Source organism: Wolffia australiana, chromosome 15, assembly GCF_029677425.1.
Source record: "Wolffia australiana isolate 7733 chromosome 15, ASM2967742v1".
NCBI lineage: Eukaryota > Viridiplantae > Streptophyta > Magnoliopsida > Alismatales > Araceae > Wolffia > Wolffia australiana.
Window position 1 is genome coordinate 8,455,001 of NC_135849.1, and position 17,063 is coordinate 8,472,063.

At 40.7% G+C, this 17,063-nt stretch overlaps 2 protein-coding genes across 2 annotated transcripts in view; one reads left to right on the plus strand and one right to left on the minus strand.

Annotated features, from left to right (window-relative positions):
- OEP80 (outer envelope protein of 80 kDa) overlaps positions 1–4,593 on the minus strand; it is a 4,674-nt gene extending 81 nt beyond the window's left edge. Inside the window, exons 1-16 of the mRNA XM_078587742.1 lie at positions 3,983–4,593; positions 3,491–3,584; positions 3,290–3,372; positions 3,102–3,199; positions 2,911–2,980; positions 2,168–2,261; positions 1,963–2,044; positions 1,537–1,572; positions 1,295–1,448; positions 1,080–1,223; positions 933–1,003; positions 783–861; positions 599–714; positions 388–535; positions 250–319; positions 1–172 (exon numbers count right to left, since the gene is read on the minus strand). The exon at positions 1–172 is cut by the window's left edge and continues 81 nt beyond it. Coding sequence (XP_078443868.1) covers positions 18–172; positions 250–319; positions 388–535; positions 599–714; positions 783–861; positions 933–1,003; positions 1,080–1,223; positions 1,295–1,448; positions 1,537–1,572; positions 1,963–2,044; positions 2,168–2,261; positions 2,911–2,980; positions 3,102–3,199; positions 3,290–3,372; positions 3,491–3,584; positions 3,983–4,567 — 2,079 coding nt within the window. The 5' untranslated portion in view covers positions 4,568–4,593 and the 3' untranslated portion in view covers positions 1–17. The remainder of the gene's footprint in view (positions 173–249; positions 320–387; positions 536–598; positions 715–782; positions 862–932; positions 1,004–1,079; positions 1,224–1,294; positions 1,449–1,536; positions 1,573–1,962; positions 2,045–2,167; positions 2,262–2,910; positions 2,981–3,101; positions 3,200–3,289; positions 3,373–3,490; positions 3,585–3,982) is intronic.
- Positions 4,594–4,876: 283 nt separating this feature from the next.
- On the plus strand, positions 4,877–12,392 carry HMA5 (heavy metal atpase 5). Its single transcript, XM_078587586.1, has 9 exons — positions 4,877–4,980; positions 5,374–5,598; positions 6,064–6,806; positions 6,878–7,349; positions 8,681–8,848; positions 8,918–9,172; positions 10,410–10,532; positions 11,080–11,565; positions 11,796–12,392. The coding sequence occupies exons 2-9, from the start codon at positions 5,374–5,376 to the stop codon at positions 12,210–12,212; spliced, it is 2,889 nt and encodes a 962-aa protein (XP_078443712.1). The 5' UTR covers positions 4,877–4,980; the 3' UTR covers positions 12,213–12,392.
- Positions 12,393–17,063: the final 4,671 nt, after the last annotated feature.

Sequence of the window (17,063 nt, forward strand, 5' to 3'; positions counted from 1 at the left end):
AGGACAGAAAGTCAAAGTCAACTCCTATGGCCCACGCCGAAGTGGAACCGGGCGGCCCGCCGGCCATTGAGCGCATACTCCAGCCGCAGCGGCCCCAGCGGCGACTCGATTCGGATCCCCGCCCCGTAACCAAAGCCCGAACCCGGCTTCCCCCTCGCCCCCGCCGGATCACCTGGTTCAAAACCCAATCCCCACCGTCAATTCCCCAATTTCGCGAGATCGAGGGCCAGGATGAGAGCTGCTTATTACCGGGTACCGTCGGTCCCGACCCGAGATCCGTCCCGTAGTCCGCAAACGCCACGCCCTCCACTGGCCCCACCTGTACAGCCAAGTCAGCCCGTTGACTTTCCATCTGGCATACATCAGCAATGAGCAGCGTTGACTTACCATGGAGAAGCTTATTTCCGAGCTGGCGACCACGTAAGATCGGCCCGAGCCAACAGCGCCTTCTTCGTAGCCTCTCACGCTGTTCGTCCCCCCGATGGCAAATGCCTCGTGAGGCGAGAAGCTCCCTGCCACGTGCCCCCCAGACAAGCTGCAATAATCAAATAGTTAATCGTCCGGGCCTAGGGTTTTGGGTTTAGGGTTTTGGGCATACCTAAGGAGAAGGCGGGCCGGTCCAATTTCGGCCCCCTTTCTACCCCGGGCAATGATCCGGTTGAAGCACAGCCAATCAGGAAGAGCTGGGAGTGCTTGCTCGACGCTGAACACAAACTGAAGGCGAAAGGGAACAGTCAAAGTCAACGCCGGAAAACTGCGACGGTGATGTCATCGTAGATTACCATCGGCGAGTTATGGTTCCCGGAACCGCTGTACACCGTCTCGGCTTTGGCTATCAGCATGTCGTCATAATTATTGCCGCTGAGAACAAAAAACTTTGGTCAACCGGGCGAAAAGAGAAGCCACCCAATTTGAGAGATTAATCCCAGCACCTGGCGGTCAACGGGCTGCTGTAGAAGTCCTTGATCATCGGGCTGCCCCGGTCATCTCGGGCACCAGCTCTCTGAACAAAGAGGAAGAAAATCAAGTCATTACGTTGACTTTGGCAATCTATGGTTGACTTTTGCAGGAGAATATACCTGGAAGAGAATCCCCAACGTTCCACTCCACTTCGGTCTCAGCGGCCGACCAAACTCGATCCCGGCGGTTGCGCGTCCGATCGTGACATTGGCATTGTTGGGTTGACAATTGCCGTGGACAAGCGTTCCAGGAGTAGTTGAAGTCTGTTTGTTCCAAAAAGTGAGAAAATATGGCAACGGGTGTCAAGAAAACAGTTTAATGATGAAGAAAAGACCTGAATCATGATTGATCTAGATGTTCGCTTGTCATCTCCTTCGATCCATGGATCGGTGTAGTTCATGCGGATTATCGAGTCAACTTGACCCTTCTCTAATGAAAAGTTGACCTTTTGATTCCGCCCGAACAGATTTCGATGAGAATACGCGATGCTGGGAATATAAGCAAATAATAAATCATATTTTTTTTAGCAGCCCTCTGTTCTCCACTGTAAAACTTGAAAAAGAATTAGAAATTTACCTTCCGATCAATCCAGACAAGGGGCCACCAGTTATCCTGCAAGATTTAGGACCATGAGAAATAGTTCTAGTAACTTAAGGAGATGATAATAGGGTTCAACCCATCCCATGAAGATGGCGACGGACCTTGGAAAATCATCATCGTTATCCTCATTTAATCAATTATCTAGATAACTAATTCGCCAGTTTTTCCCTAACCAAAATGGATGTCAAAATTTGTGAATGATGAAAACGACGATCATGAGGAATCATTATCATCATTGGCATAATCATCTCAACAATGAGGAGACAATAACGAATTCATTATCGAGATGATTGCACAAATGAGGATAACGATGATGATGATGATTTATCATGCATCATCACACATCATCATTGTCACAGACTAGCCAAACCCTAAATGATGATATGCTGGTCGCAGGCATACCCGCTGGAAATCCCACCGCCGGCCGACAGACCGCCATTGGGTCTCTCAACTAGATTCATGATGACGTCAACCTTTCCAGTATCTAGAAAAATTACAAATGAAGAAATTGATAAAGTTGTCGAAAGCATAATTTAAACTGTTAGAACTACAGCCAAACGGCAGAAAACTTAAGCATCTATAAAAGCCCAAGTTTAAAAAGTTTCACCTCCGGCAGGCTGAGGAATAATACTGCAATCCTCCATGATTCCCATGGTTAGTATGGTTTCCGCATCTCTCTTTCCTTCAAGCAAACTGTATACCTATGTTGCCATGGAATATGAATATCAAAGCAAGATTTTTCGACCGACAGGACGATGAGCAAAATATTTGAGATGGAAAGTGAAAGAGATAGAAAATGAGTGCCTCATTGTGAACTGTAATGGAAATACCAAGGTTAGAATCGTCATTCTATGCCTGTGTGAACCTATTATTAGTTGTTTACATGGAAGTGCCATTCTCTTCAGAGAATAACGATAGAAAAGAAAGATTGGGAAATGGCAATGGCTAGAGGCCTAGTTCATTTCTCGCCAACCCCATTCAACAACTTCTTAACTGCACAAGTTAGGGGAGGGCTAAATATATATCTATATATATAGGGAACAATCGTAATTTCAAATGACGCAAATATCCTTGGCAGGGATTGGTGATCCCTATTACCATGTTTGCAAAATAACTCGAAGAAAATACTAATTTTTTAATAACCTAAAAAAGTCTCGACCACAACTCTATTGCATTTTTTTCTCTGGCCCTCCACAAAATTCCGCTAATAAGAAAACATATGCACGAGCTGCAAAGGGTAACACCAACGCAAGTAGCCGCCTTCTAGGAAGAACGACAAAGGAGAAAAAATAACTAACAAAGTTATCAGAAGCAAGAGAGAGAAAGGATGATCAAAGTTAGAACTCTTACCTGTCCTTTCTTTGTTGTTAGTTGCCTAAGAATTGTCTCAGGTTTTGTCTTTCCGGTGGTTGGTTCACCACTAGAAGCACCACAAAAGAAAATCATGGTCAGCTAAGACAATACTAGGCTAAAATTAATTCAAAAGAAAAATACAAGGCTAAAATCTCTTTAAGAAAAATAAATGAGCAAACACCACTCACGTCTTTCTGTCGAGGAATCTCAATGTGATGTCATTGACCAAAGCTTCGGAGATTTTCACCCGCACAATCCCACCAGAAAGAATCTCCACATCAGACACCTGTCCGAAGAAATCACAAACTCAGGTTCAACCCCGATAAGTTCAGATTCAATTGTAGAATGCAAATCCGAGCATAGAGAATGCGCTGACCAGCCCAAAGAGCCCATTCTCCGCATACCATCCATTCACAGAATTCACCACGTCGTTCAAATGCCGAACGTTGACCACTTTTCCTGCATAACTTAACATCAAAGATTTAATCAAATAGAATCTCTTCCATAACAAACATGACACAGCTTTTATAAAGCAACATGAGAAGTAAATAGAATGTTGAAATGATTAATAAACTACCATATCCATCGCGGAATGCATCCTCCAAGAACTTTGAAGGCAAGACGCTCGCTCCTTCACATACTAATCCTCGAAATTCTTGATTCGGTTCTACCTAGTATTAAATAAAACAAGGTATGCTGTTATGTAGCTAAAAAAACAGAAAAAAGTAAAAGAAACAGCGCAAACTGGAAGAAGACAATTGTTGAACAGGATTCAAAATTAAGTAAAAGCATTAATTTTTACAGCTCAATCGCTCCTGTAGTAAAGAAATTTTATAAATTAAGGTTTTCAGCTGTTTAAAGGAGTGAAGGAATGAAGGGACCCGAGAGAGAAGAGCCCGATGCTCGATGAACATACACTGACATTTTCTGCGACTTAATTTAAACATTAAAACAGAGCAACACTATAAAATTTTGTAAAACCGACACAAGAAAATTAGCTCATTAGCTCATCCCAGACGGCAACGACGAACGTAGAACAAATTCTTTGATTCTACTCAGACAATTGTACCTGGAAGACTAGTCGGATGCCGTCACGGGTGTCAATGGCCACAGGCATGCAAGAGAAAAAGTACCCACTCTCGATAATCCGATGCACATCATCTTGCACCTCGCTCAACGTCAAAGCGGAGTTCGGGCGGCACGATTTCAGCGCGGCGGCTGCTTCCGCGGCCAAGTCTTCTCTTTCAAGCTCTTCCCCGTCCTTGTTCCTAATCAACACTTCGCTAATGAGAATCCTCTCTTCGTCCTCTTTGCCATGACGCCTAGCATAATTCCCCGGAGGCTCCGTCTCCGCCATTGCTTGCCCTAGCGTAAACGGAGACCAAAGAAACGGCAAAACAACGGACGAGAAAATGCCACCTGAAAATCGATCCGACGACACAAAACGATGCACAGCATCCCTAGCCTTGTGCAGATCGAAGCTGATGCTCTGATAATCAAAAGGGAACTGCAGCGGTCCGAAATCTCTCTCCAAGCAGAAGCGCGAATCCTTGGGAAGAATACAATCAACATTTCCATGAAGAGAAGGCGAGAACGAACATCTGGAGATCTTCACCGAAGACGAAACGATTCGAGTTTGAAGATTTCTCTCCATCGCCGGCGAGCTCGATCGAGACTGTCGAGCAAGAACAATTCAAAATAATAATAAAAAACCAACCTTTTATTTATAGTAGACGGCTATCTCTATTGGGCCTTATCCTATCTCTATTGGGCCTTCCACGGCCCACAAGGTTGTCTCCACGTGGCATTATTTGACTTCAAAAAAAAGAACCACGGATGTCATTCATGACGTCATATATAGGAGTGAATCAGCTCTAAATTATTAAATTAGTTATTTTTCTCTGTGGACGTTGGTATTGGGAGAATTTAAATTTAAATGGCGGGGGGGAAGGGAGAGGATAAAACGCGGGGAAGGGGGGGCGGCTTTGGAGATCGATCGTGTTCTTCGCTTCTCTGCCGTTTCTCCAGCGTGCGAAGATTGAAGAAACCCTAGCACAATTTCAACCGGTATTCATCTCCCCGTCCTTCGATTGGCGTTTGATTTTTGGGTTTTGAAGGTTTTTGATCTTAAAACTGTTTGTTTTTTTTTGTTTATCTCGACTCGATTAGCTTCCGGTCAATGGTTTTTTTTCCGATCAAGCGAAAGATGGGGATCGTGTTGTTGTGGTTCTGGGCTTCTTTTAATGAGGCAGTCTTCTCAGTTCTTCCGATTTTACTCGCTAGAAATTGACTGTTTTTTTTATTTAAATTCCGACTCGATTAGCTTCCGGTCAAGTTTTTCCCGATTTAATGAAAGATGGGGATCGTGTTGTTGTGATTCTGGGCTTCTTCTGATGAGGCAGTGTTCTCAGTTCTTCCGATTTTACTCACTAGAAATTGAATTTTCTTTTGCGAATAGAGATGGAGGGAAAAGGCATCGAGGAACCGTTGCTTGGTGTTCATCGATTGTCCGAGAAGAAAGGGGATAACACGAAGAGGGTTACGCTGAAAATTCTCCCCTTGAAGTCGACATCCTCAGTTTCATCGCTTCAATCCCTAATCGGAGGGCACAGAGGGGTAGAAACCGTCTCCACCTCCATGGTTGAAGGGAAAGTGGTGATCGCATACAGACCCGACTTAATCAGCGTAAGCCCACAATTTTCCCTGCTTTTTCTGTTCATTTAATCGGTGATGTTTACTTTATCATGACTCCCGGCGATACGTTTACTTCTTTTAAGAAATATTGACGGACCGCGCCGTGCCACGTTTTTACCATTCATCTGTGCTCCAACAGCTTTATTTTGCGCCTTTTTTCGAATGACACGATTGAATGGACCAGTGAAGGAGTGTCTTTTTCTCTTTAAATCTCTCTCGATCTCTCTCTGTATTGAATGAATCGACAGGATGAACAGTGATTGAGTTCTTTGACAGATAGAACACTGCACAAGTACTATGCTCTTTTTTTCTCTTTCTCGTGTTAGATTCGACGACAACATCGTAAATGGGGGAATCTCTCTGCCATCATTATCGACTAATTTCACTGATCCCAAAAAAAGGTTCATCGATCTTAATCCTGTGAAACTACCCTTGATTTTTTTTTTTTTCCTTCAGGTCAAGGGAATAAGAGAAATGATAGAAGATTTAGACTTCCAAGTTGCCGAAATCGCCGATCAAGAAGTAGCCGTGTGCCGTATTCGCATCAAAGGGATGGCTTGTACGAGCTGTTCTGAATCCGTCGAGCAAGCTCTAAACGCAGTTAAAGGCGTTAAAAAAGCCGTCGTCGGTCTGGCTCTCGAAGAAGCCAAAATCCACTACGACCCAAACACCACCGATTCCTTCCAACTCTTACAAACGATCGAAGACGCCGGTTTTGGAACTGATCTCATAAGCTCCGGCGACGAAGTAAACAAAATCCAGCTAAGAATCGAAGGCATTCGCTCTTCAGAAGACGCTGCAATCGTACAAACAGCGATCGAAAGACTCGAAGGAGTGAACAGCGTTGAGATGGACTTGGGCAGGCGATTGATGATCATCACTTATGATTCTGAATTGACCGGTCCTAGATCGTTGATGCAGTGCGTTCATGAAGCTGGGCGATTTCCAAACTCTTACGATGCTTTCTTGGATGTTCCTGAGCGTCGAGAAACAGAAAGACAGCGCGAGGTTTACTTGCACAGAAACCGGTTTCTCTGGAGTTTCCTGTTCTCTCTTCCGGTGTTTCTTTTCTCCATGGTTTTCCCAATGATTCAACCTTTGGGGAAGTGGGTAGGAACGAAAATTTACAATAATTTAACCTTTGGGCTTCTACTCAGATGGTTGCTTTGCTCTCCCGTTCAGTTCTTCATCGGCGGAAGGTATCATCAGTTCTAAATTCCCTTTAAAAATAACGCGTCTCAACCTTTTTTTGAAGTTTTTTTTTTTTCAGATTTTATTCTGGATCTTACCATGCATTGAGACGTGGGTCTGCTAACATGGACGTTCTGGTAGCCCTGGGAACGAATGCCGCGTACTTCTACTCGTTGTACATCCTTCTGAAGTCGTCGTTTTCGAGCTCTTTTGAAGGGGAAGATTTCTTCGAAACGAGCGCAATGCTGATATCTTTCATCCTTCTTGGGAAGTATCTGGAGGTGATGGTCAGGGGGAAGACCTCGGAAGCGTTATCAAAGTTGGCTGACCTCGCGCCGGACACCGCTATTTTGTTAACAGTCGAAGGGGATGGACGTGTCATGTCGGAGATGGAGATTAGCACTCAATTGTTGCAGCGAAATGATGTGATTAAGATAGTGCCTGGCACGAAAGTTCCGGTTGATGGCGTTGTTGTACAGGGCCAGAGCCACGTTAATGAGAGTATGATCACCGGAGAGGCGAAACCCATCTCTAAACGACCTGGGGACAAGGTCAGGTCAACTCCCCTTGCTATTTTTAGTAGCGTTCTCTCTCTCTCTCTGTGTTTCTATTTCTCTACTCTCTCTCTCTCTCTGTGTTTCTATTTCTCTACTTCTCTCTCTCTCTGTGTTTCTATTTCTCTACTTCTCTCTCTCTCTGTGTTTCTATTTCTCTACTTCTCTCTATCTATCTGTGTTTCTATTTCTCTACTTCTCTCTCTCTCTCTGTTTCTATTTCCCTAGTTCTCTCTCTCTCTGTGTTTCTATTTCTCTACTTCTCTCTATCTATCTGTGTTTCTATTTCTCTACTTCTCTCTATCTATCTGTGTTTCTATTTCTCTACTTCTCTCTATCTATCTGTGTTTCTATTTCTCTACTTCTCTCTCTCTCTCTCTATTTCTCTACTTCTCTCTCTGTGTGCTTCTATTTTTCTATTTCTCTCTCTCTCTCTCTCTGTTTCTATTTCTCTACTTCTCTCTCTCTCTCTCGCTCTCTGTTTCTATTTCTCTACTTCTCTCTCTCTCTCTCGCTCTCTGTTTCTATTTCTCTACTTCTCTCTCTCTCGCACTCTGTTTCTATTTCTCTACTTCTCTCTCTCTCTCTCTCGCTCTCTGTTTCTATTTCTCTACTTCTCTCTCTCCCTCTCTCGCTCTCTGTTTCTATTTCTCTACTTCTCTCTCTCTCTCTCTCGCTATCTGTTTCTATTTCTCTACTTCTCTCTCTCTCTCTCTCGCTCTCTGTTTCTATTTCTCTACTTCTCTCTCTCTCGCTCTGTTTCTATTTCTCTCTCCTTCTGTCTTTATTTCTTTCTGTCTTTCTCTCTCACTCTATATCTTTATCTGTCTCTATTTCTCTCTCGCTCTCTCTCTGTATCTTTATTTCTTTCTGTCTTTCTCTCTCTCACTATCTTTATCTGTCTCTATCTCTCTCTGTGTCTTTATTTCTCTATCTCTATCTGTCTCTATTTCTCTCTCACTCTCTCTCCGTATCTTTATTTCTTTGTCTTTCTCTATCTCTCTTTTTATCCGTCTCCTTTTCTCTCTCACTCTCTTTCTCTCTGTCATTCTTTCTTTCTGTCTCTGTCTCTCTCTATTTATGTCTTTCTTTCTTTCTGTCTCTGTCTCTCTCTATTTATGTCTTTCTTTCTTTCTGTCTCTGTCTCTCTCTATTTATGTCTTTCTTTCTTTCTGTCTCTCTCTCTGTCTCTATTTTCTTTGACTTTCTCTCTCTCTCTTTCTCTGTTTCTCTCTCTCTCTCACTGTCCATCCATCTACGTATCTATCTATCTATCTATCTATCTCTCTTTCTCACCCGCTGATGCGCATCTCTCTCTTGTAAGGCAGGTTATCGGCGGAACTGTGAACGAAAACGGATGTATATTGGTGAGGGTGACCCACGTCGGATCCGATACGGCGTTATCTCGGATTGTTCAACTGGTGGAAGCCGCCCAGCTGGCGAGAGCTCCAGTCCAGAAACTAGCCGACACGATCTCCAAATTCTTCGTCCCAACAGTGAGTTCCTGTTCTCCATGATCAGACGATAATAATTATGTGAAATCTGATCGCTCTTTTTAAATGCAGATTGTGGTCGTGGCGTTGTTGACATGGGTGGGGTGGATTGTGGCGGGTGAGGCTCGTCTGTATCCTGCAAGATGGATTCCCAAGGCGATGGATGCCTTCGAGCTGGCGTTGCAGTTTGGCATTTCAGTCTTGGTCGTGGCCTGTCCATGCGCACTCGGCCTCGCCACTCCCACCGCTGTCATGGTGGCCACCGGCAAAGGTGCTTCTCAGGGCGTCCTCATCAAGGGTGCTGATGCTCTCGAGAAAGCACACAAGGTGAGCCTGTCTACCCTTCTCTCTCTCTCTCTCTCTCTCTCTCTCTCTCTCTCTCTCTCTCTCTCTCTCTCTCTCTCTCTCTCTCTCTCTCTCTCTCTCTCTCTCTCTCTCTCTCTCTCTCTCTCTCTCTCTCTCTCTCTCTCTCTCTCTCTCTCTCTCTCTCTCTCTCTCTCTCTCTCTCTCTCCTTATTGTCTGCTTCACAGGGTGTCGGTGCGTTCCTCTCTTTATATGTCTACCTTAACCTTTCTCTCTCTCTGTGTTGTCTTAACGTCTGTCTGTCCTTCTCTCTTATTTTCTGCTTCTCAGGGTGTTTGTGTGTTCCTCTCTCTATTTCTGTCTTAAACTCTCTCTCTCGGCTGTCTTTTAGTCTCTGTCCCTCTCTCTTATTGTCTGCTTCTCAGGGTGTCTGCGTGTTCTACTCTATTTCTACCTTAATCTCGATCTCTCTCTCTCTCCCTACCCTACCTCACTCTTGATCAGTACCACTCTATATCTTGATCAGTACCACTCTAGTTCTATATCTTCTCCAGTCGCGATCTCTATCTCTATCTCTACCCATTGGGAATTTCTATCTCTATCTCTATCTTGATCTCAATATCTACCCCAGTCCTGATCTGTATCTTTATCTCTACGCCACTTGCAATCTCTATCTCTATCTTGATCTCTACGCCACTTGCAATCTCTATTTCTATCTTTATCTCTACGCCACTTGCAATCTCTATCTCTATCTCTACCCCAGTTCCAATCTATATCTATGTCCCTACACCAGTTGCAATCTCTATCTCTATCTCTACCCCAGTTGCAATCTTTATCCTTATCTCTATCTCTACCCCAGTCGCAATCTCAATCTCTATCTTTACCCCATTCGCAATCTATATGTCTATCTCTTCCCCAGTTGCAATCTCAAACTCTACTTCAGTTGCAATCTCTATCTCTGCCCCAGTCAACATCTCTTTCGTTATTCTTACATTATCTTTATCATTATTCCCTATCAAGATCTCTATCATTATTCTTACTTTAATCTCTATTTTCATCTCTCTCTCTTTATCTATTTATCTCCATCTCCATATTTCAATTATTGTCTCTATTGTCATCTTTATTCCTATTGTTCTCTCTGTTTCTGTCTCACCATCAATCTCTACGTGCATCCCTGCCTCCATTTTATTCAGTATCACAACCCTTTTATGTCTCTCTATATTTGTCTCTACCTCCATCCTAAAGAATAAAACTGCGCAGGTGAATACGATCATCTTTGACAAGACCGGAACGCTGACAGTGGGGAAGCCGCTGGTTGTAACTTCCAAGGCCTTCTCCGACGTGCCTCTGCATGACCTCTGCGACATAGTCGCTGCTACGGAGGTCACCCCACTTTCCATCCTCTTCACTCTCTCCTCCCACACATGAAACATCTGTCAGAAGACAACTGGCTAGAGAATTTTAAGAAGAGTAGTAGTCTCCTTGCTATCAGACATATCTTTTAGCACAGTGGTAGGCACTTAATTCCAACTAGTGGTATCAGGCACTTGGAAAGTTTAACAAGGTCTGCTACAGCTTTTAGCATAATGGTAGGCACTTTATTCTAACGAGTGGTATTAGGCACTTGGAAAGTTTGACAAGATCAGCTCTATCTTTTGGCGCAGTGGTAGGCATTTTATTCCAAGTAGTGGTAGTAGACTCTTGGAAAATTTATCTAGATCAGCTATAGATTTTAACACTGTAGTGGACACCTAATTGCAACTAGCGGTATCAGGAACTTTGAAAGTTTATCTAGATCAGCTATAGATTTTAACACTGTAGTAGACACCTAATTGCAACTAGTGGTATCAGGAACTTGGAAAGTTGAACTAGATCAGCAATTGATTTTGGAACAGTGGTAGGCTCTTAATTCCAAGAACATCTCCTGCAGGCCAACAGCGAGCACCCCCTAGCAAAGGCGCTCCTCCGCCACGCGAAGAACCTTCGCGAGCAATACGGCACCCCTGAGCCTGCTCCTTCCCCAGTCGAAGATTTCCAAGTCCATGAAGGTGGTGGTGTGAGCGGTCGCGTGGCCCATAAACTGGTGCTGGTCGGCAACAGAAGACTCATGCACAAGTTTCAAGTGGCAACTGGCGATGACGTAGAGAATTACTTAAAGGAGTCGGAGAGGCAGGCCCAGACTGCAGTTCTTGTGGCCATTGACGGGGTGCTCTGTGGTGCTTTCACTGTGGCAGACCCGCCCAAGCCGGAGGCTCAACTGGTAGTCTCCTTCCTCCAGTCCATGAACATCTCCAGCATCATGGTCACTGGGGATAACCTGGCCACTGCCACCGCCATCGCCGAGCAGATCGGCATCTCCACTGTCTTTGCCGAGACAACCCCCCAAGGCAAAGCCCAGAAGATTAAGCAACTTCAGGTGCACTAAAAACTTATTGAATTCCCTCTTTTTTGTGGTGCAATATCACACTTTGCCCTCATTATATTTTACTTTTTTAACTCATGGTCTAAACCAAGAAAATTGACTGAAATGAATCAAAATAGCTCAGTGTTGGATCAACCTCATACTCTGAAAACTAGAAAAAAACTTCGTTTTTTGACATGTTATCCATGTCTTATGATAACCGATGGTCAAAATATGTTTTTCAGGAGAAGGGCATGGTGATAGCGATGGTGGGGGATGGGGTCAACGATTCACCGGCACTGGTGGCGGCTGACGTGGGCATGGCGATTGGAGCTGGCACTGACGTGGCATTAGAAGCTGCTGACGTGGTGCTGATGAGGAGCAATCTTGAGGATGTGGCCACAGCCATTGACTTATCACGTAAGACCTTAGCCAGAATTCGTCTAAACTATGTCTGGGCCTTGGGATACAACGTACTGGGGGTACCCATCGCTGCTGGCGCGCTCTTCCCCTTTACTGGGATAAGATTGCCGCCATGGCTGGCTGGTGCATGCATGGCCGCTTCCTCCATCAGCGTCGTCTGCTCTTCACTTCTCCTTCAGTCTTATGAGAAGCCACTACAGGTCAATCATGGTCGTGTCAATCATGTGGATGATGTATGAATAAGTTATGCTGTCTGTCTGGCTATTTAATGTTTTGCTGTTGTAAGTTGCTCAGGGTAAGTAACATGATATCGTTTTGCTGTTGTAAGTTGCCAAGGAGAAGTAACATGATATCGTTTTGCTGTTGTAAGTTGCCAAGGAGAAGTAACATGATATCGTTTAGCTGTTGTAAGTTGCCAAGGAGAAGTAACATGGTCTTTCAGTGTCTGAATATGGGTTCTTTAGAGTTCAGAGGATGAGCTTATTCCACTTATTTGGAAGAATAGTATCATCTCCTCTTCTTCAATCTTCACCACAGGTGAGGCTTGTCCGTTCGTTCCGAACTGTCATTACGTTCTGTTAAGGGCATGGACAGCAGACTGGTGCAGGGACAGAGTGCCTGTATGACTGTTGAAGGATGATGCAGGATGAAAACCAACATAAGATGAAGAATTTTGCTATTATGGGCTTGAAATGTTTGTAATGTAAGGATTTCTGTCTAATACATGTTCTCATTTGTTTTCTCATAACTTGATCAGAATTAGTATGCATGCCCAGATAAAAGTGTGTTCTTATAACTATTTTGTGAAAACCATCAAATATTACAATGAGTTGATAGTAGTGGAGAGATATTTTATCATACTCTTCCGACTCTGCATTAATAATAATGAAAAAAAGTTCTTCTATTCTTCGTCCTGATTGAATTAACGGTTCTCGTAAATCATGTATCATTATTCATGAAGAAATAAACTTTTTAACCGTGGATATCATTCTGTCATTCATCCCTGGTGAAAATTACCTTGGTAGTGAGAAAGGTCCTCGCAAGCTACCAAGGGGGAATCTACTACAGACGACAATCCCTAGGGTAAAGTTGCTCAAGCCATGACCCCTTTAAGGTAGAGCCAACTTTTTCCTGTTGATAAGCAAACGCAATCGTGAAGAGATATTTGAGTTTGCCCCAAGTCTCACATAAAGAGGTGTTGATGAAGATACACCATAGCATATACTTATGCCTCGTCACTGGTAGTTTGAAGAATGTCATCAACATGTATGGTGAGTATGATAACACCTCTAAATGTCTTCTCTCACATCCCAATCGGAACAACTATGCATGGAGTAAAGCATTATGTAGTGAGAAAATTCAAAAGTGGAAGGCGAGTGATGTGGATTTAATTAAATAATTTTACAAAAGTTGAATAATTTATTTAATATTATTTACAAATTTTATTTAATATTTATTTATTTAATAATTTTACAAGCCAAAATATATAAATTCAAATTTGTTTAATATTTTAAAGGTTTCTTTACCGTTTGTGGTGTTTATAAATTTTCTGCCATGCTGGTGTTTTACCACATGGATCAAGAAGAAGGGAGGAAAAATGATTTTTTGAGAATTATTCAACTTCAAATCATGGTATCTAGTGATCCAGAAGGAGTTTAGGGTTGAATATTAAATATTAAATAAATTTTGTACAATTATTTTCTTTATGAATTAATTTTTTAAAATTCATAAAAGATCAAAATAATAAAAATCAGAATAGTATTCTAAATATATATCAACCCCAAAACATATTTGATCAAAACTTAAAATCTATATTATGAAATAAAATTTAATTTTTTTATGAATTTAATATTAGGAAACTTTATAAGATGGGGGAAATTAGAAAATCATATTAAAATTATTATAAATCCGTAATATTATTTAATTAAATCCAAAAAATATTTTACTGATACTTATCTCCACTCTAAAATTTTGTTTATACAACGCGCTAGCTAATCTCCACTTTCTTGATGGAATTGTGATGAACAAGAATTTCATAAAATCAAAACGTATTTTATAAGATTATGAGGAAATAATTTTTGACATAGTTTTGATTGTTTAGTAATCTTCAAGTTTTCATCTATATGGTAACAATTTAACTTCTCTTAATCAAAATGTGTCAAAAATATTTCTATGGGAGTGATAGTGGAAGGATTTAATTTCTTCAGTAACCAGCAATCAGTTCTGATAACCAAGTTGTCAAATTTTGTCATTAAGTCAAAATGAACATGAAACATTTTATAGATTATATATTTCTTGAAAAGTGATTCAAAGAGAGATATTGTTGGAGAATTTGGGACATAGCCCTTTGCGACTTCTCATAAACAATTGGCATAATATCTATATAACTTGAATTAACTAAAATACAAATATAGTAAAACATGCAGTTCAAGTGAAAAGTGAAAGATTTAGGTTACGAAGTCATAAATTTATAATGACCCATCAAACTAGTAGGAAATATAAATCTCCACAAGTGATATCATGCACACTTATCATGCATTTACAATTCTTTATTACTATAATTTATGAATATTAATAAGTAAAATAAGAATTTTATTATTAAAATATAGTCTACTTATTCATGAATAAAGATGGTGGTTATTAATTTAATATATAAAATACTAAAATTAAAATAGTTTTTATGAGAAGGAAGCCCCATATGCATGAAACCTTCCATATTTGCAAAGTATTCAAAAATAGTCATTTCTTTTGGTAGAAATGACATACTTAGTTAAGAGTATATACATATGTGTGCATTATTTATATTTTATTTCAGTATTTTAAGATTTACCAGGCCAGCAGGATCAGGTTGATAAGTAGTAGAAGAAGATCAAACATATTGAGCTTAGCAAAACAATAGAGTGGGTTGATGATCACATTAGCATGGATCTTGGAAGCATGTCACAGTCTCACATAGCATAGTAACAGTGTGAATGAGCCAGAAGGATTCAGCCCCAGCTGATTCAAGTCGGCTTTAAGTTATTTCATAGGGGATATGACCCACAATAATGAGGCCACTTCTGCTCATAATGCACACCAAATCTAGGTCATCGGATCCTGATTGGATGGCTATATATATATTCACATTTACAAAGAGAACCCCATTCTTAATGGATACATTGATAGAATCTGATTTGGTAAGACCTAAAAATTCTACCCACACAAGCTGTGTACTTGAATTTGTCAAAAAACTTAAATCCAAAATTTCATCTGAAATTTTTTTCTATGTCAGAAGTAGATTTATGATTTTTATTGTGGCCTGAAATTTCATTTAAGTTTCAAAATAAAGTACATTTTCCTGGAAATTGAGTTTACGAGGAAATGTAATTTAATACACTTGATATTTGCTGTAAGTTCAAATTGTTCATATATCTCTTAAAATCTCTAGTTTTCTTAATCAAAATGTTTCAAAAAATATTCTACGTGAATGATAGTAAAATAAACTTTCTATGAGCTCTCATAAACAAAGTTTCATATTTTGTTAAGTAAAGGTGAACATTTTACGAAGAAAATTGAGCCTGAACCTGGGAGTATGTCATGATGCAGAATTAGGTATAAATAGAGTTCTGAGGTTAACTGATTGGTTTTTTAGTGTCATACAGACTCTAGATTTCAATTTATAATAATAATTATCATAAATTTTGAATTTTAATTTACTATGTTTTTTATTATTCTGGAATTTCAAGCTTTGGGCACCTAAAGTAGCTTTAATTTAAATTTCTATTGTTGATTCTCCTCCACTTATAATGTATCCTTTAAATACAAAAAACATAGTAAATTAAAATTATTATTATTCTGGAATTTTAGTTTACTATGTTTTTTATTATTCTGGAATTTCAAGCTTTGGGCACTTAGAGTAGCTTTAATTTAAATTTCTATTGTTGATTCTCCTCCACTTATCATGTATCCTTTAAATACAAAAAAAATGGTCCATTAAAATTATCCAATCTATTTACACATTGACATTTTGAATTAAAATTAATAAGTGATAGAATTTTAATGTATGTAATTATTAAAGATGTTGTGTTCTAGTGCTTTGGTTGAAGGCTAGAAAAAAAAAATTATGCAACAGAACTGATGATGAATTCCAAAATTATCACTAAAAAACACATCAAGTGTACCATGTGGGGAACTTTTCCACCCTTGTGTTGTTACCTTGGAGATTGTTTTGAAGTCTTTCTTGTGTACAATCTCTAAAAGCATCCACACAATCGAGGTGATCTAGAATCTCCACGTCCTCTTCTCCAACTCTTATTGAAGATCTTGGCAATCTTCTCACCATGAAGATACTCTTCTTAGATGAATGGAGTATGAGAAGGAAGAAATGGGGGGCACCTAGCTCTGGCTTTCCTGGGTACCTAAAATGTTTGCCCTTTTCCTTTTTGTACTTCACTTAAGAGGTTTCATAAAAATCCACTAAGTAAAATTATATCCGCCAATCCCCCTATAATATTATGTCTGTGACCCTCTAGGCCAATGTATCTATCTGGTTAAGAATTCGTGGCCAAAGTAAGCTTCTTAGCCAACTTTATTAATTAACTATATCAACATAAAAATTAATTAAGGATCTATTTAACCCAATTGATAGGTTATGTTTCCAGCACATGGAATGCCAAGCTACACCTCGGGCACCAAAAGATACATAGTAGTGTTCTAACTCTCTCATGGAACATTTACCATCATCAGTAACCATTAATGTATAATTCTTCATCTGTGCGGGACTCTCATATGACTTAGGGTATGGTCAACAATCAAACACTAATCTGCCATTCGATTAGTACTAATGTGTAATGGGGATCATTATCGAAAGACTTCTCGAATATTATTACTATATTGACCACTCAATCACTTCCATATGCTTCTTACTATGTCCGAGCTAAAATATGACTAAATCCCATGGTTAGAAACTCACAGGCCACTGTCAAAACATAGTAATCCATCCACGAGATTTCCTTGGTGTCTCAGGTCAATGGACCAACAGTGCAAATGCAACATGAATGAACCTAATTAATATTTAGGTATAATACCTCTCAAGGATTCATATGGATCAA